The 27,569-nt window shown below is 42.3% G+C and overlaps 1 protein-coding gene across 1 annotated transcript; it reads right to left on the minus strand.

The window, feature by feature from the left end:
- Positions 1-2,192: 2,192 nt before the first annotated feature.
- Positions 2,193-13,001, minus strand: TFAM (transcription factor A, mitochondrial). Its single transcript, XM_027840719.1, has 7 exons — positions 12,874-13,001; positions 11,674-11,801; positions 9,904-9,974; positions 8,874-9,023; positions 5,608-5,703; positions 4,497-4,553; positions 2,193-3,058 (listed from the first exon to the last, which is right to left on the minus strand). Exons 1-7 carry the CDS (start codon positions 12,984-12,986, stop codon positions 2,906-2,908), a joined length of 768 nt encoding a protein of 255 aa, XP_027696520.1. The 5' UTR covers positions 12,987-13,001; the 3' UTR covers positions 2,193-2,905.
- Positions 13,002-27,569: the final 14,568 nt, after the last annotated feature.

Here is a 27,569-nt window from a genome sequence, read left to right on the forward strand (position 1 = left end):
TATTTGTTCATCTTTAAGTATATCTTAAAAAACTGAAGAGACTGTAATGAAAACAACTACTAGCTTTCTGTCTGAGCCCAAAGCCTACAGCACAGCCTGGTATGTGAAATGACAGGTCTCAGACATGTACAGGAGGCTATCAATAAAATGCTCATGTCAGCTGATATGCTTCCCCATATAATACTGTAGCAAAGTTAACCTGTAAGTTCTAATATCAAAATACTTGCAATCATGATTGAACTTCAAAAAATGTTCTAGAGTTATTAAATTACTTACAGAAAGGAAAAAGGTCACTGCATCTGACCCCATGGAACAATCTCAATTTTCCAAGTTACTATTATTTTTTCTCATCAGAAAACATGCCTCTATGCGCTTAGGAAATTACTCTTCCTTTCTAACTGCTGTTTCACCCACTTCTAATTCTTCACTATCTGCTGTTCTTCCATATCCACTCTGTGCAATCATATGAGTGAAGGCTCCAAGCATCAGCCACGTGTGGACAGAGGCAACAGAATTAATTACAAGGCACTCTGGTTTTCATGCTTAACCATGAGAAATCAGAGTGATTTTATTTTAGTGCCATACTGTAGGAGATGTATTTACTGCATGCTACAAAGCAGCAGCATCTCACAGTGGATATTGTACTTGAAATCAAGAAGACCTGCCTTCGAATTCTTCTGTGATGCTGTCTACACCTTATGCTCCTCATATGCCACTCTTCATTTCTCATCTCCATACCTCCACACCTATTCTCCACACATGAATTTCACTGTCTCCTCACTTCTTTCAGAAATCCCTCAAGGCTCAGTTATCCCAACACTTTCTACATTAAGTATTTTCTAATTTCCCCAGCCACTGCTGCTGCTGCTGCTGCTGCTACTACTACTACTACTAACCACAACAACAAAACAACATACATATGTACATGTCAATCAGTAAGTGTCTATTAACCTCTTATGATGTTCCAGGTACTGTGCCAGCCACTGTCTTTCTCAATAGAACGTAGACTATTTCTTTTGGCTTTGTATTCAGAGGATCTTGTAGTGCCTGGCACATGGCAGAAACCTAAAAATCTTTGCTGACTGCTTAAATCTGTGTCATCAATTCCCTCTCCCATTCCTGGTCCTTAGTTTCCTGACATTCAAAATAAGCATAACAACACACATGTGTTGTTCATGCAGCTCAAATGAAACAATGTACACATATCACTTTGCAAATCAAAGAGCACTAAATAGATGTCGGCTGTCATTAGTATTATTAGTCACTAACAGGGTGCACCTTCTCATCTGTGATCCTTAAAAAGACTTAAACAATTTAAATTTCAAAAACTGATAATGACATTTTGAAACAGAAAGAGAACCACAAGAATACGTGATACATTCTTATCTTTCTTTTTTAAATGCTTTATACTTACTCCTTTGGAATCATCATCAAAAATATTTGTCTTGGTGGTAAAGAGACAAATGGATCAATGACAGAAGTTGTTTGGAGTATTTTGATAATATGAAGAATATGAGGCTTAGAGCTTCTATTTCTTCCTAGCATTAGCAGGCTCCAGACCTACCTTAGGTATAATTCTGGTTACAGGATGTTTTTTACACTCTCACAGAAATATTACATACACCCACTACCTTACCGATTTATCCCCACTTTACCCCCTTAGGATGCTCACCAACTCCAAAGTCAGTGTTCAAAGGTCAATACTCCCCAGCTTCAGCCTTAACTTAATCATAACCACTCTACCTATAAGAAACAAAAATATCTGCAATTTTTTTTCAGCGTCTTAGATTCTACAGTTTAAAGGCTTCACCACGTCAGGCTTGGCTTTTCAGCCCCTTGACGGTAAAAGCATCCTAGTAACAATGGACATCTCCTGAGGCAGGACTTAACAATTCTTCCTCTTCTTACAGAATACTTGGTAAGTTTCTAAATATTCTGTAGAATACCTACAGCATACCTTTACACATCACAATAAAAATTGATACTGGATGGAGAACTGTTCTATTTAGGAGTAGAAAACATTTGAAAATAATTTTGAACTCATTTCAAGTATAACATTTCATACTTGAAACTTGTATACCCAATGCCCAAGCCCAGTGCCTGGCACACGACACTTATTGATTTTTGTAAAAAACCTAATACCCACTAAAAGAAAAAACTATAACATTGTTTTTAGGACATATTTAAGTATGTAAATTAGGTAGAATACATTAGAAGATTTTATTCTCTGTGATATAAACACCAATGTGCACAGAGTTGACATAATCTTTTTACTTTACAAAGAAAAGGATGGATGGAAACATTTACAAATCCTTCAGTAGTTTTTAAAAAAGTCATAAATGAAATCAGCAATTGTATGTGTGTCCACTCATCACCTCTGAATACTCTATGAGCTAGTATTACCTAGGAATTAGAACCTGCCTAGGTACTGAAATTTACCTAGGTCAGTTTCTCATTCTTTAAAAATCCACAACAGTGATAGCTTAGACCACTGTGGCTTCTATAATTTAAGACAATTGGAGAAAAGCAAATGCTTGTTTCCTCATTAGGAAACAAGAATACTTTCTTGTCATCATCCAGTATCAAAAATATTTCACAGTTTGATTTACTTTTATCTAAAGGTAACATTAATCCCTCCTACACTTACATGAATTTTTTTGGTATTCAGTAGTTCCAAAAGCAAATATGTCTAAATTCAGTCTGAGTCTATGCCAGTGGAGTATCCATAGCTAGGAGCTAATCCAAAATATGTCAGCATACTGTCTGAAGTCCATATGTTAACAAAAAGTAAATTAATACAAAATGTTCGCCAACATCATTCTTAGAAAGTTTGCCACAGTCCTGCATAGACAGAGACCTGATTGGTTCGTGAGTATTTATCATATTCACTACGAAGAAGCAAACATCAATAGATGTCTTCAAGGTGTTTTCCAATTTTGGCTTTTAGCTTCCTAAAACGTAAAAGATCATCTCGTCCAATTTCAAGCATTTTTTCTTCCCACGATTTAATTTCATTTTCATAACGAATTTTATCATCTTCGGCAAGTTGCAGATATACCTGAGGAAGGAATATACAGTTGTTCAGTAACTTCTTAGAGCAAATCTCCTTTTTCTCTCCGAAACAGCTAAATCTATACTATCTTACAAATATAGGTGGAACTTAACCACCTCTAGGAGAGAGAGCAGATGATCGTGGAAAAAGGGAGAGGAAAGAAGAGGACCGACAAGGATACACATCTACATGTGAAAGAGTTAATCACAAAGCCACTAAAGGATGCACAGCCTATGAAACAATAATGACCCCCAGGCTACTGTCCCACATGTACAAAAAAGTCACAGCAGCACTTTTTTTGGCAGGGAGGAAACATGTCAGCACAAGAAAGCTGATGCTCAATCCTTTGAGGAATGTGGATAAACTGTGCTATATGAAGGTAACAGAATATTACAGTGCCATAAGAAATGAAAAGCATGAGGAATTCACAGAAACTTAAGAAGACTTGTATGAACTGATAAATAAGGAAGCAAGCAGAAACGGAAGGGCAATTTTGTATGATGACAAGAATACAAAGGACAACCCTCAAAGACATCAGACACCTGACTGAAGCAGTGATAACTATGACATTAGTGAAGCCCAGAGAAAAGGCAGTGAATTACAAAAATATGTTATCAGACATGGCTCATTTGTTTTGCTTAATTGTATTTTTTTTTTGTTAGAAGGGAGGGATTTGTGAAATGATGACCTTTATGTTCCAATAAAACCTTTCTAAAGAAGAAAATTCATTACCCCGGGGCAGAGACAGGGGAAACCTTGTGCAGCTTGTATATAAAGGTGAAATTTAAACTCAGTTAAGGAACAACTTCATAGTTTTGAGCAATGGGGAGAAAAAAACCTTGGGTTTGATGCCCCCCCCCCAAATCATTTTACAGGAATCTGTAAAAGAAAAGCAACACGCTCTTCTGTCTAGAGAGCCGGCCTCAAAGCCAGGAAGACCTCAGATCTTCCTAAGTCCCACCTCTGACACCTACTGGCTGCATGGCCCCAGTGCTCTGGGCAAATATCTACAAAGTATAAAAGGCAGAGGAAGTGCTGTCCTGCAGTGGTAGAGGGATTTTCCTCCCCTGGGAGTGCCCTATACCGATAAAATCATGAGTCCAGGCCCAGAACAAATACAAAAATCCTTTCAAAATATTTTAACTGTCTTGTTAGCAGCATCAAGTTCTCTGTACACCAAGCTTTGAATGAATATTCTACTTGAGCATTTGAGACTAAAAATTTTACCTGAAATTGTGATTCAGTGCAAAGATTTACAGGATATGGAATCTAGAAAACTTGGTTCAAATCCTACAAGCTCTGTGGCCCTGGTTAAGTCATTTAATTTCTTTAGGCCTCAATTTCCTCATGTGTAAATTGAGGGGACTGACTGAATAACCTCCAAGGTCTCTTCAAGCAATAAAAACTGCATTCTAGATCTAAATCTAGGATCCTATGATGGTACCTGCTTCCGAGATGATGACAGATGTTTCCACTCTTCATTTAAAATCTTCATCATTTGCTAAAAAATAACATATTTTTGTTTAGTTCCTTTTGGGGGAGGGGGAGGGAGATAGAAGAAACAAAAGAAAAATAACTCATTTTATGGTTTCTCTTGGAACTCAAGAAATCCAGATATTTTGTAAAAGCAACAGTTAACACCTGACCAATTTCTAACATCATTCTACTCTAAACTTAAAAATACTCTCAACTAAATATATGTGTGTAGCTATCAATTTGCAGAAAGGCGGCTCAAAATCAGGCACATATAATCACCCCAACTGCAAAAGCTACAGGATTTTTCATTTCTTCTCAGTTCTATGGCTCATTCTGAAACCTCTGCGTCAAAGTATCTACAGGTTCACAAATCTCTAAGGCTCACTCTTACTGGTCAATTGGCCCTGGAAAAGTCATTTCATCTAAGTCATAATTGCGTCACCTGTAAAATACTGATGGATCTAGTCAGAAGGCTTGGGTTCAAAACCTAGTGGGTCATTTATTTCCACTTCCTTTCCAAGAGCCTTCATTTCCTTGTCTGCAAAATAAGGGGGTTAAACTAGATGACCTCCAAGGTCTAAATCTATGATCATATCAACTAGATTATCTCTAATACAAGTTTCTAAGTAAAAGTTAAAAAAAAAGGTAAGGATTTCTGAAATGCTGACCAATTAGACCATATGGAATGGAGTGACAGGAAAATATGGTCAAAAAATGAAATCTTTACATGAAAATCCTGAATGCTTCTTACGTTCAAGACTTGGCACTGTCCTCAGCACCTGAGATGTAGCACAGATCTGTCTAGTGAATGACACCCTTAAACAAGGGCCTTTAATGACCTTCAGATTTAAGGTTCAAATGTAACTGATATGGCTCTACAGTAGAGCCTAGGGTGAGAAAATTCTGAATTTATCTTAGGGCCTATCACTTAGCTCATGACCCTAGATATATCACTTAAGAAAATGAGGCTTTAAAGATTATCTATAAAATGATGATGATAATACTTGATTATTGAGCTTGAGGATCAACAAGGTAATGCATGTAACACTATGTAATTATCAAATATTATTTTGCTTTACCTGTGCTGAAGTCCCTTTTGCTTCTTTAAAGTGTTCAGAAATAAAAATGTTATAACCTGAGCGAGGTTTTTTGGGCTTTCCAAAGATGGTTAATTCCTGAATTAAAAAAAAAAAAGTTAGAAATTTCTGGGAAAATAGGAAAATGGTCTGACAGAAATTAGATACAGACCAACATCTCATATTGCACACCAAGAAAACCTCCAAATGGGGACACAACTTAAGACATAAAGGATGGTATTAACAAGTTAGTGGAGCAAGGAAAAAATTACCTGTCAGACCTATGGAGAGGGGGGCAGTTCATGACCAAACAAAGGATAGTAAGAATCACAAAAGATATAATAAATGACTTTGATTATATAAAATCAAGTTTTTACACAAATAAAACCATTTTAGAATTAGAAACCACTAGAATTGTAGATAAATGGGGAAAAAATCTTCTAGGAAGCTTCTCTAACAAAAGGTCTCATTTCCATGATGTACAAGGAACTGATTCATATTTACAGTCATTCTCCAATTGAAACATTATCAAAAGATGAGAAAAGGCAGTTTTCAGAGGAAGAAACCAAATCTTAACAATAGTCACAAAAAAAAAAAATGAAGTCTTCATAGAAACCTAGGAAGACTTTGAGGAACTAATGTAGAGTGAAGTTAGCAGAACCAGCAGAATAATTAATACAAAAATATCACAAGGGCAAAAATTAATTCTGATCACTACAATGACCACTTATGATTTAAAGATGAATGATAAAACATGCTCCACACACCTTCTGAAAGGTAATTGACTCCAGGGAAAGATTAAGACACTTCTGTTTAGCATGGACAATGTAGGAGTTTCATTTTGCTTGACTATGCATATTTGTTGCAAAGATTTTTTCTTTTTATATCCATGAAAGAAAATAAGATTTTCATTCATTAAGAAAAATTAAATTAAATTTTAAAGGAGTTAGATGCAATTCCAGTATCAAGGTCTTTCCAATGATGCACTGACAAATGTTCTTTGACACGAATGTTCTATCCATGAACAAGTCTCCAAAATTATGATCAATTTCACCATGAAATATAATTGGATGAAGAAAATGTTTGCGTTACATATAAAACTTTTTAAAGGAGAGGCATGATATTAAAAAGAAAGTCAAACCAAGTAAGGCAGCTGAACTCAAAGTCACACTGTTTTTAAACGAGTTCATCAACTCACTTACCTAGTTTCTTCTTTGCTCGGTGCTTTAAAAGAAAAAAGTCAATCTGGGCATCATCAGGAACTATCTCATATTTTGGTGACAAAAATAAATAAGGTATCTGCAATTCTGAACACTCAGTAAAACTTAAAGTGCCACATAAAAATCAAGTATCACTGGCTACAAGAAGTGGGTATCAAGTTGTTGTCAACATAAACATACAACTCGCTTTGATAACAGGAGATAGAGACCAAAAAAAAATGGATCAGGTGCTAGTCATGAAAAAATGGATCAGGTACTAGTCATGGAGACAAGTGGAAGAATGATCCTGAGGCTGGTAGACGATGTTGGTGTCTTCCGTTTTAGAAGAGGACCAAAATGGCATCCCTAGGTCAGAGTCAAGTTTTAGTGCATCCGACTGGCTGATCAGACCAACACCAGCTCGGAATGCTCTACCACAGGTCGGGCACAAATAGTCCTTGGGAATCTTCGGGATTCTCTAAGTTTGAGTATCTTGCATCTCTCTCAAGCTATCTCAATTCTGCTTTGCTCATAAAGCACAGCCCTTTTTCTGATGTGGGCACGCCATGCCGAGCAGTCTTGTGCCAGTGTCTCCCACGTCACACGATCAATTCCAAAGTTCTTAAGAGAGACCTTGAGAGTGTCCTTGTTGCTTTTTCTGACCAGCATGTGAACGTTTGTGCTGTGTGAGTTCCCCATAAAAGTCTTTTCATTTTGCAGTCCGACAACACGGCCAGCCCATCAGAGCTGTGCTCTCTGCAGCAGAGCTTGAACGCTTGGCAGTTTAGCTCAAGGAAGGACCTCAGTGTCTGGTATCTCATCCTGCCAGGTGATCTTCAGAATCTTCCTAAGACAATTCAAATGGAAGCGATTCAGTTTCCTAGCATGGCACTGGTGTACTGTCCAGGTCTCACAGGCATACAACAATGAGGTCAGTACAACAGCTCTATAGACCTTCAGTTTGGTAATCAGTCTAATACGTCTTCTCTCCCATACCTTCCTCTGGAGCCTCTCAGACACTGAGCTAGCTCTGCCAATGCATGTGTCAACCTCTTTTATCAATGTGTACATCCCTGAAAAGTACACTACAAAGGTAAGTGAACTTATCCACAGTATTCAAAACTTCTCCATTTGCTGTAACCAATAGTTCCACGTAGGGATGGTGTGGTGGTGGCTGATGGAGCATCTGTGTTTTCTTATAGTCAATTGTTAGACCAAAATTAGCACAAGCAACAGAGAACTGATCCATACTTTGTTGCCTCTCAGCTTCAGAAGCTGCACTGAGTGCACAATCCTCTGCAAGCAGAAAACCACAGCACCAACACTACCTCCACTTTGGTTTCGGCTTATAGTCTTTTCAAGTTGAAAAATTTACCATCAGCGTGGTAGCTGACCTTGATGCCATATTCATCCTCATTGAAAGCATTTGACAACATCGCTGAAAATATCATGCTAAAAAGCATGGGAGCAAGCACACAGCCTTGTTTCACTCCACTGCTGACTGGGAAAGCACAAGAGCGTTGTCCAGTATCCAGAACCCCGGGCAAGCATGCCATCATGAAACCAACATACAAAGCTGATGAACTTCTCCAACCAAGTGTGCCACCTGAGGTCTTATTCATCACTGCTTATAGGGTCAAATGCAATGAGGCCACTGGCCAAAGGCTGATAAAGGTTGGCAATAAATGGTCCAGTGAACTAGATAGAGAGCTATGCCTAATTCGATTGTTCTCAGACCTAAGTAGACCAAATCAATGAGGCCCTACTCTAAATGGCAAATTAAGAAACATCGCCCCCCCCCACCCCCAATACACACAAGTAACTAAGACAGTATTGAAATTACCATGTGAAATTTGAAATATACAAAGCCAAAAACAAAATACAAATTGTGCACAGTGGAGCCATGGTTCAAATGCATTTTTTTTCTGTTCTTTATATAGAGAAATGTTCATGTTTTTCAAATTTATAATAAGGAAAACTTTTTAAAAAAACACTAACAGAAGTACAAACAGTTAGATATTTATGTCAAATTTGGTCCTTTGTCAGATGAGAAATCAGGTTCAAACTCACTCTTTTTTTCTTTATTAATTCCCTTCTAGCCTTTTTTCGACGGCTCTCTTCTCTTAAAATTTTTTTCTGATTAGGATCGAGCTGTGATCTGTATTTCAAGGCCTCTTCTTTGTATATTTTTAAAGCTGCGTTGGTAGCCTCTTTATATACCTAAACATACAAAAAGCACAAAAACCAAGAGTTATTATCACTAAGCTGTTGCAGCTAAGTACATTACACCAAACTTGGTAGGGAAAGCAAACCACAAAGCTTTAGACATAGGAAACTTTAGTTACTGGGGAGGCAGCTAAACATGCTGGCATCGTGTACAACTATTTTTCCAACTATAGGGAACTATTTAAAAGACATTTTTACTGAAAATTAAACTATACTTCAAGAATGCAAATACCACTCACTAATGAGATTCAATAGCTTCACTGAAACAGAATTTTTATAAGCACAAAAAATCTTAAAGTCGTCTTTTCATACTGAATAAGGCATACATAGACTATACATAATTGTTTTAAGAGTTGGGGGGGGGGGGTTTCCTCTAAGAGAGAAAGGTAAAGAGAGAAAACGAATTTTTGGTCACTGAAAAAAATTAAAATTTTTTAAAAAGCAGGGTACATTCTTTCCTAAAACCCATTATAGCTGCCTCAATGCATACACTTGCTTTACCATCTCTATTCTATCTACATAAGGACTTAATGGTCCTGAGTGCTCATATTTCTATAGAATAGTTAAAGAACACAAGACATTTTCCTTAATCTACCTTGTAAGGCAGACTGTACAAAAGTGAGCACTCTCTCATTCCAATAAAGGCTGAGGAGGGTAACATGACTAACACAGACTGAGAGCTAACAAATATTGGTGCATGGACCTAAGCTTTTCAGACTGGAGGTAAGTATTCTTTCCGAGTATGCTACAGAGTGAGTAAAAAATATAGGTTATAAGATTGAGTTTTTTCATTATCCATGAACACTGGCTTAACGACCTCTAAAATTCATGGCACTAGCAATAGCCCAGGATGGTGGCAAGGAACTACACTCACTTTCTTCTGTGATTCTGGAAGCTCCCTCCAAGCTTCAGCAAGCTTCTTAATTATCTCTGTGTTTTTCAAATCTGAAGATAAGAATGAAATTAAAGAACATTTCAATTTTACTTTCCTCATGACTAAAGATTTCTAAAAAAGTCTAATTCACTGGTATCTTCTCCTAATTTATATTACAAAATCCTTATGCCAATAACCTAAGCACTATCTGAACTTGAGTCAAATGATCCAAAACAAAGATCTCCTAAACAGCTTCAAAGTCCTCTCTAATCTTTACTGACTTTTAGTTGACAGTTACCACACACAAATTAATTCCTAGGACAAGCTAAATTGACATGACATCCGTGATGAACCTCAGAAGAGCAGATCTTGCTGGGCTCCAAATCATTTGAAGTTTTATATTGAGCACCTTGAAAAAAAATAACCCAATGGTCTCATTTTAGATACTACTACTTTGTATTTCTTCATGAAAATATCTGAAACATACTGCATTATCCTCAAATTCATCCACTACTCTCATGTTTCTTTCCTCAACTGCAAGAGCGAGATGCAGGTTTTTAAAAAGGATATTTTCCCCCCACCCCGGCCACAATAAAGTTAGGGGAATATGACCTAGTTTAAAAGAACATGCTACTTGCTACTCCTTTCTTAGCACACATTGCCATGATTTTGTCATCTTTACGGTTGAAGAAGAGAAATGAGATCAAACGGATGAGTGTCCTCAGTCTTTCAGAACTTCAGTGATCTCTAACAGTCTTAAAAATAGGTTACTGCTTCCTTAAAATGCTGTCAGACTAGCAGGCAAACGCCCTGGTGTATCTTGTTTTGGGGGAGCATGCGATCCTACTCACTTGCTCTTACCACCACCTGGTGCTTCCAACCTCAACGCTGCAACACCTCAAACACCTGTTATTTCATCCATATAGGTGCCCCCCACAACATACATAGACTACAACCCAGGGCACCTAGCATGGCACATGGAGCACAGCAGGCACTTAATAAAAGCTTCCAGATTGATTGATACCGTCCTTGAGAAACACGATGACCATAAACTTCGTCACCCTGTGATAAAGTCCCTCTGAACTTGGCCACCATGGTCCTTGGACAACAAACACACCACAATTCCGTTCTGGACCCAAACTTGAAGCACTTATACTCCACTGGCATAGTCTTTAAATGTCCAAGGTCACCGATGGCACAAGAAAGCTTCAGAAGAGACTTCACCAGAGCCACAAAAGCTTCACATAAAACCTTATAAATGGAAGGAACGGCCACTCTCTGTGGATCCTCTCCCTTCACTATGCCAATCTTTCGGCTGTTCCTTTTGAGTTAAGGGTCACTATTTCAAATGACTGCAGCGCCATAAAACTGGCAGGAACCAAGATATCAAACGGAACCACGGCTGGCTTCTAGCCCGGAGGTCACCTGGCATCTTCTTGAAGATGTAGCCCGACAACTCACCTAATTACTCCTCAAGGAGCCTCTTTTCAGAACCTTGTGAAAAGCATTTATTTTCGAAGTTATATAGCTTCTAAAAAACTCAAAGCCTTTCACTTACTCTCTGGGTATCATCACAGCACCCTGCCTTGATAGAGAGGGGCATGGATTCAACAGCTTGTCTCCTTGTTACAAATGAGGAAACATAAAAAGGTCAAGTGACACAACCGTCAATGGCAGCTCCAGATCAGCAATAAAAGTTTCACGCTTTCTTTTCTGTGCTATTTCCATGAGGCGCCATGGAGAAGCAGACTTCCATCAGAAGTAACTTACCTGGATTTTGTTCTTTGAGTATGGGTCGATGTTCCATTGAAAAACGAATGTATGAAGACCAAGGTTTCTTTGGAGCATTAGATAAAGTACAGTCTTTCATAAACCACTCCAATCCACAGACAGAACTGCTGTAAATAAAAGTTGCGTTTAGATGCAGGTGTTTGTTAATGATCTCTTAGAATAAACACGTGTCCACACTTAAACAGCACTAGCCTTAAGGTGCTTAATCACACAAGTCTCTGAGGTAGGTAGTGCAAAGATCGCTACTGGTGTTCTACTGATCAAAAAGCTGACTAAGATTTACAATATGCTCATCACTGGGGATCCTTAGACAGAAAATGAAGCTGTCCTGGCCCTCGAGATGCTTACATTAGTACGGCTGTGTACACAGATATCTATGTGCATACGATGTGGAGATACTAAGAAGTCTGTAAACGTCACACGGAAGGGGGTGGGGGGGTGGACAAGCGCCCCCTCCCTTCTCTGGGTGTCATTCTCCTCCCCGGTCGGATGAGGATGCGCCCCCAGCTCTGGGTCGGGGCGCCTCACCTTGGGGTCTGCAAACGTTTTGGGGCGTTTTTGGCATTTTGGAAACTATATTTGTTACCGTCCTAGCGTTTCCTCCAGGATCCGTTTTGGGGGGCGCCTCGGACCCCCGGAGGCCGGGGCTCCCACGAGGGATCGGCGCGACTCGAAGGGCCCCGCGGCTGCTCCAACCTCCGCATCGGATCCACGCGGGCGCCCCACGGCGGGCACTTTAAACTCCTCCGTGTCCCCGACACCCGGCCCCGCGCCCCGCACACAGCAGGCGCTCGATAAAGGCTCGCAGAACCGAGGAGAACGGAAGGAGCGGAGCCCAGGGGGAAGGGCCCGGCCCCGGTTTCCCGGGCAGAAGCAGGATTCAAACCCCGAGCCCCGTCCTCGCACGGAGGGAGCCGGCCCGCCCCCACCTCCACGGCGCCCCGCGATGGAAACGCTCAGCCGCTTTACAAATGGGGAAACTGAGGCCGAGAGCAGGCGGCCGCGGGTCCAAGCCCCAAAAAGCCTCGGAGGCCGCACCCGGGGGTCGGTCCCGTCCGGCGCCGTGCTCGGACCTTCCTCCCTCCCGCACGGAGCAAGCGGGCCGGCCCGGCCGAGGCCCGCATGGAGTGGGCGCCTGCTGCATGCGGCGCCCCCGGGCCCCGGAGGCCTGTCTCTCACCTCGGCGGGGGCGGCTCCAGCAGCCCTCGGTCGGCTGCGGCGGCGGGGGCCCGGAGGGCGGCGGGCCGGCCCAGGACCCTCAGCGCCCCCCAGCTTCCCCGCAGCAGCGCCATGCCTCGGCCCGGTCCCGTCCTCCCTCAGCCCGCAGAGGCGGCGGCGGTGGCGGCGAGTCCCGAGCGGGTTTGTGTCCGCGCGTGAGGAGCCTCCGGTCCCCGCCACACGCGGGGCATTGTGGGAGGGAGGAAAGGACCACTTCCGGTAGGGGAGCCGCGCGGCCACAGACGCGGCGAGGGCGCATGCGCCACCCCGGAAGAGAAGGCCGGCGAGGCTCCCGGAGGGGGTGGGGGCACGGACCTTCCAGCCGCGCCTGCGCACTTGAGAGTCCTCGGGCAAGCGGCACGTGTGTAAGGCTGCCTGCCCTTCTCCGGGCGTACTCGGAGAGCAAACGCGGGCTCTGTTCCCCAGGAGTGAGGAGGAGCCGGGCTGCAATCTTGGTCCATCTATCTCCTAGAAGCTTTGTGGCCTTGGGAAGTGACTCAACCTCTCAGCCTCGGTTTACTCATCAGTGAAACAGGAGATTTAACGCATCCTAGTGCAGCGTGTACTGCTGAGTGTGGCTCCTGGCTGTTCCACGAACAAGAGCATCCCTCTCCCGACTCCGAGCTTTTTCCCTAGCCGTTTCCCTCGCCTGGAATGCCCTCCCTCCTCATCTCAGCCGCCGGGCTTCAGGCTTCCCTCATATCTCAGCCAAAGCCCTACCTGCTGCAGGAATCTTATTCCATCGTGTCCGACTCTTTGTGACCCCATTTGAGGTGGTCTTGTCAAAAACACTGGAATGGTTTGCCATTGCCAGCTCGTTTTTACAGATGAGGAACTGAGGCAGACAGGGTGCAGTGACTTGCCTAGGGTCACACAGCTCGTAACTGAGGACGGATTTGAACCCAGGAAGAGGAGTCTTCCAGCCTCCAGGCTTAGTGCTCTGTCCACTGCACCGCCTATGCACTGCCCCAATTTATCGGGTACCCTTTCTCATGTCACCAGACTTTGAGTATGCTCGAATTGCCTGGCAGGGAGCCTGCTCTGTCCCCTACCACCAGGGCTGACTCTTTCTGCCATCTTCAGCAATGCTTCTAGCCCTCAGCTTAGATGCCATGCACTGAGCCCTTCCCTCCCTCCCCTCTTTTCCTGGGGTGTTTGCTTCTGCTTTGTGTGATTTGTCCTGAGTTTCTGGTGCCAGTGGGGATCTGCATTGGATGGGGAGCCAGGAGCCAGGATCACAGGTGGGCTGGTGCAGCAGCCTACCATCTGAGAAGCTGGGGGGCCTCCAACCGGAGCCCCAGGGGTCTTGGGCTTGGGCCTAGGAGTGTGCTCTTTGGAAATGGAGTCGATGAACCTAATCCCCTTCTCTTCTCAGAGATGGAGGGGCTGCAGCAGAGAGGGGGCTTAAGCCTCCCATGTGTTGGGGTGCACATATATTTGTAATTTGTGACCTTTGGAAGGAAATATTCCTTTGTAAAATCTCCACTGTGTTGCATTTGTATGTAGTTGTCTTCCCCATTAGACTCTGAGGTCCTTCAAAGCAGGAACTGCTCTGGGCCTGTCTTTATGTCCCCAGCACTTAGCACTTTGCCTGGTTCACAGAAGGGACTTGATAAATATTTATTGACTAGAGTGCTGAGATACTTTCCTTCACCAACCTTATTTTAATCTTGCTTTCCCTTAACCTTTTTTTTAGTTAACAAGCTTTTATTTTCTCTCTTCTCCCCCTTATCCAATGCAAAAGAAAAAAACAAACCTTTGTAACAAATATATGCGTATTTTACTCAAGCAAAACAAATCCCAGCTTTGGTTATGTCCAAAATCGTGTGTCTTATTCTGCATCCTGAGACTATCACCTGTTTCTCAGGAGGTGGGGAGCAGCCTTTCTCATCTTTGAAAGTTCATTCCAAGGGGCAACTAGGTGGCGCAGTGGATAGAGCACTGGCCCTGAAGTCAGGAGGACCCGAGTTCAAATGTGGCCTCAGACACTTGGCACTTACTAGCTGTGTGACCCTGGGCAAGTCAATTAACCCCAATTGCCTCATCAAAAAGCAAAAAAAAAAAAAAGTTCATTCCAGTCTGCCCAGGGCCTTGAGGCTATCATCTGTAACCCTCCAGGTCACTCTCCCCACTAAATTCGGTACCTGGCTCATTCTTTTCTACCACCAGTTGCAGCACCTTTCAAACACCCTGGCCACTCTGTCTCCTGTGATTTCTTTCCAGTCCGCCCCAGCTACACTCTGACTTTCTCCTAATTGATGCTCTTCTCCTTAGCTCAAATAAATCTGCCTCAAGTGCCAGGATTCCTAGTTACAGCTATGAAGGCAAGAGATAGAAATATCATCTTCATTTGACAAAGAATGAAATTGAGGTTCAAACTATTAAGTCACTTGTCCAAGTTTTCATAGCTAGGAAGTAACCAAGGTGGGAATTGAAGCCAGGTTTCCCTAAAAGTGGGGAGCTAGGTGGTACAATGGTTAGAGTATCTAGCCTGGAGTTGGGAAGACTCATCTTCCTAAGCTCAGATTTGGCCTCAGACAAATGTCACACTAGTTGTGTGACCCTGGGTAAGTCACTTCACCTTGTTTGCCTCATTTACCTCATCTGTAAAATGAAATGGAGAAGGAAATGGCAAACCTCTCCAGTGTCTCTGCCAAGAAAATCCCAAATGGGGTCACAGAGAGTCAGGACTGAAAAATGACTCAAAGACAACCCCGCTAAAGTCCAAGATGAGGCCAGAAAGATAAATAGAACCAATTATAGAAGGATGGCCTTGATTGCCAACCTCCAAAGAACTATTTTCAGGAAAAGAATCTGATAATGGTATGGAAGAAGTATGAGGAGAGCTTGAAGGCTGGGAGATTAGGTAAGAGGTTGGACATAGTGTCACAATGGTGCAGTAGGATTAGGAAGCAAAAGAGACAGAGGAGGCTGTGTGGAAGAATCTATAGGATTCTGGGATGGAAGGACTTCAGAGGTCATCAAATACACTCCCTTCATTTTACGTATAGGGAAGCTAAGGCACAAGGAAGTTAAATACCCAGGGTCACCCAGCTGGTGAGTGGCTTCGATGAAAGACTTCCTCATTCCAAGCCCAGTGCTCTACCAGCTCAAAACCCAAGACTACCTCCCAGGATCTGGAGATTGATTAACAAAGAGGAAGGAGAACCTGGGGAATCAATGACTGATCAGAGCTTCTAAGCTTGGATGATAAAGAGAATGGGTCTAGGGTTAACTAAAAAGGGGAAGTCAGGAGCAGGGGCTACTGGGGGTAGGAGAGGTGAAACAAGCCACCGAGGAAAGGAAGTCGGGCATGCTTCGCTAACATTCCAACTTCCAGCTTCCCAATAAGGTGGTGATGAACAAGGGGAAGGAGAAAGGTATATGAGAAGGTGATTTTGGAAGAGATTAGAATGGTAACTAAGGGCCAGAGAGTGAATATGCAGAGAAAATATTCAAAAGACCTTGGGAAGCAATCCAAGGAAAGGGGCTAGAGCTGGGGTGGGGAGCCTGCAGCCCTGTAGCCACATGTGGCCTTCTAGGTCCTCAAGTTCAGCCCTTGGACTGAATCCAAACTTCACAGAACAAATCCCCTTCATAAAAGGATTTGTTCTGTAAAACTTGCACTTGGTCAAAACACAGCACTCGAGCACCTAGAGGACCACCGCCCTGGGCTGGAGAGAAAGAAGGAAAATGATTTGATCTGAAGACAAAGGATTACAGAAGAGGACTCCAGAGTATGCAGGGGAGTATAGAGAGGCCAAATAGATGAAATGGGCACCTCATTCCTTTGGCATGGGATGCCCCAGAAACAATGGGCTTCCCATCATCTTATGTCTTCCGTGCAAAGTTTGGAGAACTACTTTTCCAATCTGTTCTGGTGGAGACTCTTTTCTGTATTGATGGGACAAGAGGGCCACTGGTGAGAATGGTTAGCCCAGAGAAGAGAACACTGAGGGGCAGAGGAGGAAAAAGGCATGATAGTGCTCCAAGTAGGGGAAGGGCTGTCACATGAAAGAAGATTAGACTCCTTCTTTATGCCCTGAGGGGGATAGGACTAGGAACAATGGGAGGGAGGAGGCAAATTTTGGCTTGATCTAAGGATCACCCATAACTGATTTTTGTTTGACAATTAAAGCCCTTCCCAATCTGGTTGTGGCCTGTGTTACATATTACCCCTCCTAGTATCCTCTAAGGTCCGTCCAAACTGACCCTTGGGCTCTCCCCTGTAGACAGCATTCCCCCTCTGTGTCTCTGCACAATGTGTCTCTCATGACTGGAGTGTGTTCCCTTCTCACCTCTGAACACCCCTGTCTGCTTTTGTGGTTCAGCTAAGGTGTCACCTCCTTCAAGAGACACTCCTGGATCCCCCCCAATTGTTTATGTTTCCTCTCCCTCCTCAAAAAAAAAAAAAGATTGTGTCCCTATGATATATATCTCCCATATTTACTTAGTTGTGAACACACTGACTCCTGTGAGTCCCACTTTTGTATTTATATCTTCTACACCTGGAACTGTGCTGGCAAGTGCTTAGTGAATGGTTGTTTGATTGATTGGTTGATTAATGACTGACTGGCTGATTTGAAGGGCTGAAAAGATTGGAGAAAAGATTAGGCTTGATTTGTGTGTTCCCAGAGCATAGACGCAGGGGCAGTGGATAGAAGTTGCAAAGAAGCCAGTTTAGGTTTGATGTCAGGAGAAAAACTTGCTCACCATCAGAGCTCTCGCAAAGCTGAAAGGTCTGCCTGGGATGAGGTGCCTTCCCCCTCCTTGGAGGTCTTTAAACAAAGGCCAGGAGACCACTTGACAGATAAGCTGTGGAGAGGATTCTTGTTTTCCTCAGAACTGGGCTATTTGATGTCTCTGATTTCTTCCAACTCTAAGATTCTGTAGAGGCCATCGCTGGTCATCTTGACTTATGTCTTGCCACTGCACTCCAATGACTGGAGGAGAGAGTGAGGTTGATGACTTTGCACCACTCTGCTTCACTTAAATCCAATTTCCTCAGAGAGTCAAGACATCACCCTCATTATGTCATTGCGAGAACAAAGGGGAGGCAATGATATTCTGTAATGAAAAGACTAAGGCACAAGAGAATAGGACAATCACCTTCCTCATTCTGGCCGTTATGGTGATATTACTGAGGTTCCTCTAGGTCTCTTAGTGTTGAATTTTCCCACAAAGGTCACTCAATGCAGAGAACGCTTAACTCTTTGTCATTGTCTGCAACTTCTCCCCAGGATTCCAGACATATTTTCACCAGGTTGCTAGATATCTCTGTTTGAATGTGCCACTGGCATCTCCTACCTAAAATGCCCCAAAAACTCACCCCCTAAACCTACTCTTCCCTCCAACTTCTCTCCTTCTAATAACGGTCACCTCCCAGCCTGCAGTATATTTAACTATTTTCAATATAATTGTACTTATTAGGTTTAGGGTTATTCTGTAAATATTTACACTTATTCTGTTGTCTTCCTTGTTGGGATGTAATTTCTTCATGAGTAGAGACGATTTCATTCCATATACATGTATTCCCAGCACCTGGCACAGTACCTGACTCATAGTAGGTGCTTTAAAAATGCTTGTTGATAGATTAACATTTGAATAATTAATTTCAATAGAATGGTGGGAATAGAATCCAGATGTGAAGGGCAGCAAATGCATATTTGTTACAAGAATTTTAATTTTCTTTCCAATGGGGAGGAGAAGATGGGACAGAGAGAAAATAGATTTTTTTTATCATAAAAATAAGATTAAAAAATTTTTTTAATGATACATGGTAAAAAGAAGCAGAAGGTGACATGGGCTGGTAGCATGATCAGGCATCTGGACTGAGGCAAATCTTTAAGTATTAGGAGATCAGAGTATGGTTGTATATGAGGAAAAAGATGGGTAGAGAGGGAGAGATTAAAACTACCACAGACAAAGCAAAGTTCAGGAGGAGGTAAGAAAAGAAAGAATGAGATAAAGGAGGGGCTTAGCCTTGGGGAACATTACTTTCTACTTACTCTGACACATGGGATTTTTGATTCTGGAAAGGATAGACAATAGAAATTATAAAGTCTAACTGCCTCATTTGCAGATGAAGAAACAAAGCCCCAGAAGGATAAAGGATTTCTATAAGGTCTCAAGGACATTGGTGGTATTGTGGATAGAGCATTGCACTTAAGTCAGGAAGACCTGATTTCAAATCCTCCCTCAGATACTTACTAGCTACATAAACCTATGCAAGTCGCTCAACCTCTGTCTGCCTCAGTTTCTTCATCTGTAAACTGGAGATAAATGATAGTACCTATCTCTTAGGTGTTCTCAAAGTAGAAACATGTTTCCATAAAGAATTGATGGTTTGGACCAATTTCAACATTTTGGGACTCAGTTTCCTCATATGTAAAGTAGGGATGATGATGATAATTGTAGAATATGGTTCATAGGGTTGTTGTGAGGATAAAATGAGACAATACTTGTAAAGCACTTTGTAAATCTTAAAGTATTATTGAAGTTTAGGGGTGCTGGGACCCCAACATCAGAACCACGGGTCCTGCCTGAAAGAATTCGGCCCAAGCCTTCATTCAGCCAAAGACAACGTTTATTAAAGATCCGACATATTGGCCAGACTCTTAAGGAATCTGAACATGGGTAAGCAGTGGCTAGACTATAAGAATCCAGGAATCTTACTGGAGACAAGATGGACCTTATATACAGAAAGACTATGGGAGGGATCTAGGAGTGGCCAAGTAGTTTATGAAGTAATAGAACTCCGGGGACCTGGACCATGTGGCTGAGGGAGAATGGAGCCTAGATAGGACTAAAGGTGAGAAATGGCCGGGGCCATAGGGAAGTAAGATAACAGAGGGCTAGGCTAGGTAAAGGGTAACAGAATTGGGAGATTGGGTGTAGGCACAGTGAAAGGCCAGTTGATAGGATTATAGCCTCAGGCAAATGCCAAAGATTTAGCCAAGTGGGAAAGTGTAGGGTTTTTCCTTTTTGGGGTCTAGATCCTATCCTCATCATTATCCATATGGGACAGCTAGGTGGTGCAGTGGATAGAGCACTCTGCCTGGAATCTGGAAAATTCATCTTCAAATGTGGCTTCAGACACTTACTAGCTGTGTGACTCTGGGCAAGTCACTTCACCCTGTTTGTCTCAGTTGACTCATCTGTAAAATGAGCTGGAGAAAGAAATGGCAAACTACTCTAGTATCTCTGCCAAGAAAATCCCAAATGGAGTCATGAATAGTTGGACACAACTGAACAACAACAAAAGTATGATATAAATGCAAACTATTATTATTATTATATTACCTGAGAGTAGGACACAGGCCTTTCTACTCCCTTTTTTTTTTATGAGGGCAGTTGGGGTTAAGTGACTTGCCCAGAGTCATACAGCTAGTAAGTGTTATGTGTCTGAGGCCAGATTTGAACTCAGGTCCTCCTGACTCCAGGGCTGGTGCTCTATCCACTGTGCCACCTAGCTGCCCCACCTTTCTACTCCCAATTCAGTTTGTTTCTCTGTATTAAATATCCTAGTTTGTCAAATAAAAATGAAAATTGTCCCACCTACTTCAAAGGACTGTTATGAGGACAAGATGAGATCAGAGATGTGAAATAAGAAGGTCATGGCTTTATATAATACCATTTGCAAAGTGTTTCACAGGCATTATCTCTTTTGAGCCTTACAACAACTCACTGAGCTAAATTCTATAGTTATCATCACCTATCACTACCACCACCACCATCACCACCACTATCATCATCCCTATTTTACAGATGAATAAACTGATTCCCAAAGGGTTCAAATTTGCCCAAGGTCACACAACTATTAAACTTCATCAGAGGTAGAATTTGATGGGCAGCTCTTCCTGGCTCTGATGGGGTTGGGATCTGGGCCCCAGAAAGGAAAACCCTGGACTTTCCCATATGGCCAAATGTCTGGCATTCTCCTGAGGCTATAATCCCATCAACTGGCCTTTCATTGTGGACTTCCCTATAGCCCCAGGCCATTTCTCCATTCTGTATATAAGGTCCATCTTGTCTCCATTAAACTACTGAGATTCTTATAATCTAGCCACTGCTTACCCATGTTCAGATTCCTTAAGAGTCTGCCCAATATGATAGATGTTCTAATAAACTGTCTTTGGCTGAAAGAAGGCTTGGGTTGAATTCTTTCAGGCAGAACCCGCATGTTGTGATTTTGGGGTCCCAGGACCCCTGAACCCCTAAACCACATCAGCTCCAAGTTCTGCCCTCTGCCTCCAGGGTGAGTGTTTTGAAAAGCTAGATACAAACTAAAGACGTCACAGGCTTTCCCCTGTATAATGTCGCCCCTATCATCAGTCACAAAAACCAACTCTGTTGTGTAATGGGAAGAATACTCCAGGGATTTGGAGTTAAAGGACCTCAGTTCCTGTCCTTGATCTACCAAGCCCAGCCATGGGACCTTAGGCAAATTGCTTTCAACTCCCAGAGACTCAGTTTCCTCCTGGGTAAAATGGGGATATAGTGTCTGTACTACCTACTTTAAAGAGTTGCTGTGAAAAATGTACATTGTAAACTGAAGTAGAAATATTCTTATCAAATGAAATAATATATAGAAAGGTCTTTTTAACTCTAAAACCCTCTACAAATGTAAGGTGTGAGGATGAGGATGATTATCATCCAGCTAATTTGTAACATTTCTAATGTTGCACTTGTGACATCATTAACTGTCCTCCCCATAACAATGTTCCATTAAACATCTCATCTTCCCCAAATCCGTTCTAACCACTTTAATGATGGTACCGGTATAACATTTTGACACATTGTGTATGTAACATTTTGACATGTTGTATGTTTATGATTTTATTGACTTAACATTCACCACCTTGTGCTAGGTTCTGGAAAGATACACATGTATCCTCAGACCAAATCATCAGTTCTTTGTGGAGATGTGTTTCCATTTTAACAAACACTATCACAAAAAAAGGACTCTAAATAATGAAGCCATTTCCATTCCTTGGCAGAAACATAGTAACCATAGATTGTTAAACTGGTCCTACATAAGAAGCCTATACAATGAATGCCTTATCTAATCTTGCTGCAGTCACTCCTTATAAGGAAAACCACAGACTCTGCTCTTAAGAATGGAACTAGATGGCTCTATTATCCACTAGTACTTCAAGCTTCCTGCAAGCACTTCTTAAGTACCTACTATGTGCTAAGTACTGTACTAAAAGTTGAAAATACAAGAAAGGCAAATAACAGTTCCTGTTCTCAAAGAGTTCGCAGTTTCATGGAGGAGACAACTTGGAAAGGAAAGAACCTCAGAGTTTCTGGCCAGAACTGAAAACAATTATTATTTATACTCACCCAGCACCAAACAGTGAGCTAGAAAGTCTTAGGCTGGGACCTATTATTGGCCAATTAATGAAAGCCAGATTGGGATTTAAAGGCATAGTCAAGTGGCTTGATTGGAATCACAATGGGCCTTTTCAAAGCCTGTTTTTTCCAGAGCTATATTTCAAGAAATCACAAATGAAAACTATGAGAGATGAAAAGTTAATTGTCCCAGCTTTTTGAAAAAAAAATGATAAAATAACTAAATAGGGGGGGAAATCTAGTTCCCAAACCCCAAGATACCTTGCAAAGTGATCAAAAATTACAGAGGTGGGGGAAGAGAAGAGAAGGAGGAGAAGGAGGCCTCATTCAAAAGTGACAGTTCCAACCCATAAGGAGCTTACAATCTAATCATTTCTTAGGGTACAATCGTATTTTGTTACCTTGATTTACCATAGTTTGCTCTAACATTTTCTATAAAATATAAGCTCCTCGGAGGATGAATTCTTTTGCCTTCATATCCCCAGCACCTACCACAATGCCTGACACATATTAAGTACTTAATAAATAAATAAATAATGCTTGTAGAATAGAACTGTTTCCCAGTTGTTGTTTTTTTCTGATCACAAAAAAAAATGCTGCTGTGGATATTGTCTATATTATTGGACCTTTATTTCTTTCTTTGACCTTGGATATAGACCTAGGAAGAAGATCATTAGATTAAAGGTTATGAATATTTTAGTAGCTTTTTTCACATATTGTAATTGCCAGTTGTTTTCTAGCATGATTCCAAATGTTTCTTACAGAAGATGTCCCTAGGGGCATCTAGGTGGTGCAGTGGATAGAGCACCAGCCCTGGATTCAGGAGGACCTGAGTTCAAATCCAGCCTCAGACATATAACACTTACTAGCTGTGTGACCTTGGGCAAGTCACTTAATCCCATTGCCTAGCCAAAAAATACCCCCCTCCCCAAAAAAAGATGTCCCTAATCTCATACAAGTTTCCTGTAGGGTCCTACTGACTAAGAAAGTGATTCTTAGCACAAGACAGTATTCTTCACAAAATCCCAGAAGGACAAAACAATATGGTAGCTCCCCTCTCCACAGAACTAGGCATTGTGGGATCTTACCTGCATTCTCAAAAAGGTTGCCATTTTTGCCTTATGCTGTCTTGCTTCCTAGCTCCTTCATGTGATTAGTTATATTTGTAAACCTCTTTTGACATTACTGTGGCTTTCCCTAGATTGTTCACAGAATCAGTGGGAAAATGACTGTACCATCTTCAATTTATTTAAAATACCATACATTTAGTAGAATATAACTCTTTGAGGGCAGAAAGGTTGTGATATTTCATAATTAGGGAGAGATCAACACATTTCTCTAAGCATTCATTCAAATCACTCCAGAATGAAAATTAAATGGCTATCCCAATTTACTTTGCTAGACAGGCTTCCCATATTTTCCACTTCTATTAGTGGTTGCAAGAGACTTCTTTTGTTGCAGAAGGGCCAACACATACCCCATCTGGTAATTATTAACTTAGACAAAAGCTGTCAGTCTTGAGATATTTTAGCCTCAGAGCAATAGGGGAACAATCATTGGCTGAACAGTTAATTATACTTGGAACTGGAATCATTTCATATTTCAATACTCAGTTCTTCTAGGAAAGGCAGCATGGTGTGGGAAACAGAACAGAACTTGGCATCAGTGGATTGCAATGACCTCTGGGTCCAAATTAGGAAGGAACATGGTACAGCAACAAAATGGCTACATTTGGAGATGTGGGACCTGTGTTAAAATACTAACTCTCCCTATCTGTGCGTCCTAATCTTTCTGAGATCAGAGAGGGAAAGCTAGAAGAGACCTCAAATACTATCTAGTCCAAGAGTTCTTAACTCTTTTTTTTTTTTTTTGCATATCATGGACCCTTTGGGCAGTCTGTTGAAACCTATGGACCACTCATCAGAACAGGGCTTTTAAATGCATAAAATAAAATACATAGGACTAGAAAGGAAAGCGATCATATTGAAATACAATTTTCAAATATTTTTACAAACAAGTTCATAGAACCCAGGTGAATCAGCTTTTTTTGTTGTTCTTCAATCATTTCAGTCATCTTTATGACCCCATTTGGGGTTTTCTTGGCAAAGATACTGGAGTGGTTTGTCATTTCCTTCTCCAGCTCATTTTACAGGTGAGGGAACTAAGGCAAACAGGGTTAAGTGACTTGAACAAGGTCACACAACTAGTAAATGTCTAAGGCCAAATTTGAACTCAAGTCTTCATAACTCCAGACTCTGGTACTCTATCTACTATGCCACCTTGATCAAATTTAACCCTCTCATTTTAAAGATGAGCAAACCCAGGTGTGAGGCCAGGTGTGAGGCCAGGTGTTGTGGTAATTAGAGCACTGGGTGTAGAGTGAGGAAGATCTGGTTTTGTGTATTTTCGAGACCAAATCTCCCTTGCTTGAGCAGGTTAGAAGGGCATCAGCCACTCATGGGCCCATTCCCACTGCTGACTGCCACACGAGCTTTGGCCTACTCCATTCTAATCTGAACCCCCTTCTGGACTAATCTGGACTAATTTGCCCCCTTCTAGGCAGCCTAGTGGCCCCTGTTCCTTCGGGGGATCACCATATTGGTGCCAGATTTGGTGTACACACTCAATTAGCAATTACCTTTATCCCTAATGCTGTTCTGAATTCCCAGGCTCAAGTCATCCAGCCTCAGCCTTCCCGGAAGTAGGGAGTATAGGTGTGTGCCACCACACCTAGCAAGACCTGGTTTCCAATCTTGCTTCAGACAGTAGCTGTGTGACTTCAGCAAGTCACTTAACCACTTTGTTCCTCAGTTTCCTTATTTATAAAATGAGTAGGATAAGCTCAATTGCTTCAAGGGTCCTTTCAACTCTATGTCTATTATTCTATGAACATATGCCTAAAGTAGTAAGGCCACTTCAAGAGGAAGAAAGTATGAATAATTGGAGGGATCAAGAAAGACTTCCAATGGGAGGTGGCACCTGTGGGGAGATGAATAGAGTGGACATTGATGCTCGTTTCCATACCTCTGGTTATACCACACCATTTGCCCCTGCCTGCTGATGCCCACCTACTTGGGCCTCGAGCCCTTCTGGGTCTCACCTGGAAGGCCCTGCTCGAGCCCCACTTCAGACAAGGTTATTGATCCCTACTGCCTCTGAACTCCTGTGCCTCCTGTAATCTGTAGCTTTCACTGGGGATTTGGGATAATTAACAAATTAAGACGACAGTCAAGTACTAACTGGCAATTTTGCACCCATGGGTGGAGGAAGAGCAGGAGGAGGGAGGCTGAGGTTCACCTGGGGTGCAGCTGCAGCAGGAGGAGGCGTGCCCTGGGCCAAAGGCCCTGCTTTGTTCCTCCCAGCTCTTTCTGATCCCGTGAGCAGCAGGGAACGCCACTTGGCTAAGACTGTGTGTCATGTGAGCCCAAGAGAGGCAGTGGGATGCCTCAGAAGATAGCGGCAGCCGACTGCTGTGGAAGTGTGGCTTGCTACATCTCTTTCAATCACTGGCCGCCCATGTGGGCACCCAACATGTGCTCTGCAGGTGTTACCTGTGTGTGCTTCTCTGCTCATGTGGCCTGATCACACTTGTTTCCTGCGCTGACCCTGTGGCTGCTGTGTGTGCTTGGAGAAGAGTGTGGCCCAGCTTCAGGGGTGGGGTGGGGAATGATCTGTTAAATGTCTTAGCTTTGAGCTGTGAGGAAGAAGAGGAAGAAGAAAAGGAACAATAACAACAACTTGCATTTCCACGATCGCCAAGGGCTTTTGATATGCTATCTCATTTGATCCTCATAACAACACATGAGCTAAGTGCTATTATTACAATTTCCATTTTGCAGATGAGGAAACTGAGAAAACAGGGCCAGTGACATGCCTAGACTCACACAACTAGGAAATGTCTGATACACATTATAGCTCCGTCTTCCTAAATTCAATCCTCAATGCATTGTGTCACCTAGTGGCCACCTCCTCTGCCTCATGAGTACAGGTGAACTTATGGTCAGTAAACATATAATGGCTACTATGTGCCAGGCACTGCGCTATATGGGAGAAATACAAAGAAGGACAAAAGACAGTCCCTGCTCTCAAGGAGCTCCCAGTCTAACGAGGAGACAAAGTGCAAACAACTATCCACAAACAAGCCAAGGACAGGAGAAGTTGAAGATGACTGACAGATGACAGAGGGGCAGCAGAAAAGGCTCCTTGCAGAAGGTGGGATTTTAGCCGAGACTTGAAGGAAGCCAGGGAAAAGAAGAGGCAGAGGGGAAGAGAGAAGATTCCAGATGTGGGAGGCAGCCAGTGAAAATGCTCAGAATCTGGATATGGCGGGTCTTGTATGAGGACCACCAAGGGGGTCAGTGTCACTGGATCAGAGTGTTTCACATAGATGGGATCTTAAATGCTATGGTTTTTGAGTGAGAATAAGGAAATAAGTATTTATTAAGCATCTATTGTGTGCCAAGCATTGTGCTAAGCCTTCACAAATATTATCTCCCTTGATCCTCACAACAATCTGTAAGATAGCTACTATGAAGCAGATGAATACCCACATAGTCCCTTGAACCTGAGAGAACTTGTCTGGGGGAAATCTACATGCAAATAGTAGGAATGACTCCAGATGCTATACATATTATTCAATAGTACAGCTCTAGTCATAAAATAATACTTTTTAAATTTTAATGATAAGAGGTTTACCTTTAACTTAACATGTCCAAAACAAAATTCATTATCTTTCTTTCCAAACTCTTCTTCCTCCCCTGCCCCCTCCATTTTCCCTGTTACTACAGAGGGTACCACCATCGTCACAGTCCCTCAGGCTCACAACCTCAGAACCATCCTGGATTCCTCACTATCTCTCACCCTCCATATCCAATATGGTGCCCAAGCTGGTCAATTTCACCTTTGCAGTATTCCTTGAATATACCCCTTTCTCTCCTCTGATATTGCCATCTCCCTGGTGCAGTCCCTCATCACCTCATACCTGGATTATTGTAATAGCCTGCCTCCATCAAGTCTTTCCACACTCCAATCCATCCTCCATTCAGCCACTAAAGTGATTTTCCTAAAATGCAGGTCCAAACATGTCACCCCCTACTCAATAAACTCCAGTGGCTTCCTATTACCTTTAGGATCAAATACAAAAATGCTCCATTTAGCATTCAAAGCCCTTTATAAGCTAGCCTTCTCCTACTTCCCAGTCTTCTTACATCGTACTCCCAATATGTACTCTTCCATCCAACGACACTGGCCTCCTGGCTGTTCTACTTACAAGATACTCCATCTCTCAGCTCCCAGCATCCTCT

This window comes from Vombatus ursinus, unplaced genomic scaffold, assembly GCF_900497805.2.
Source record: "Vombatus ursinus unplaced genomic scaffold, bare-nosed wombat genome assembly UNPS02014847.1, whole genome shotgun sequence".
In the NCBI taxonomy this organism is placed as follows: domain Eukaryota; kingdom Metazoa; phylum Chordata; class Mammalia; order Diprotodontia; family Vombatidae; genus Vombatus; species Vombatus ursinus.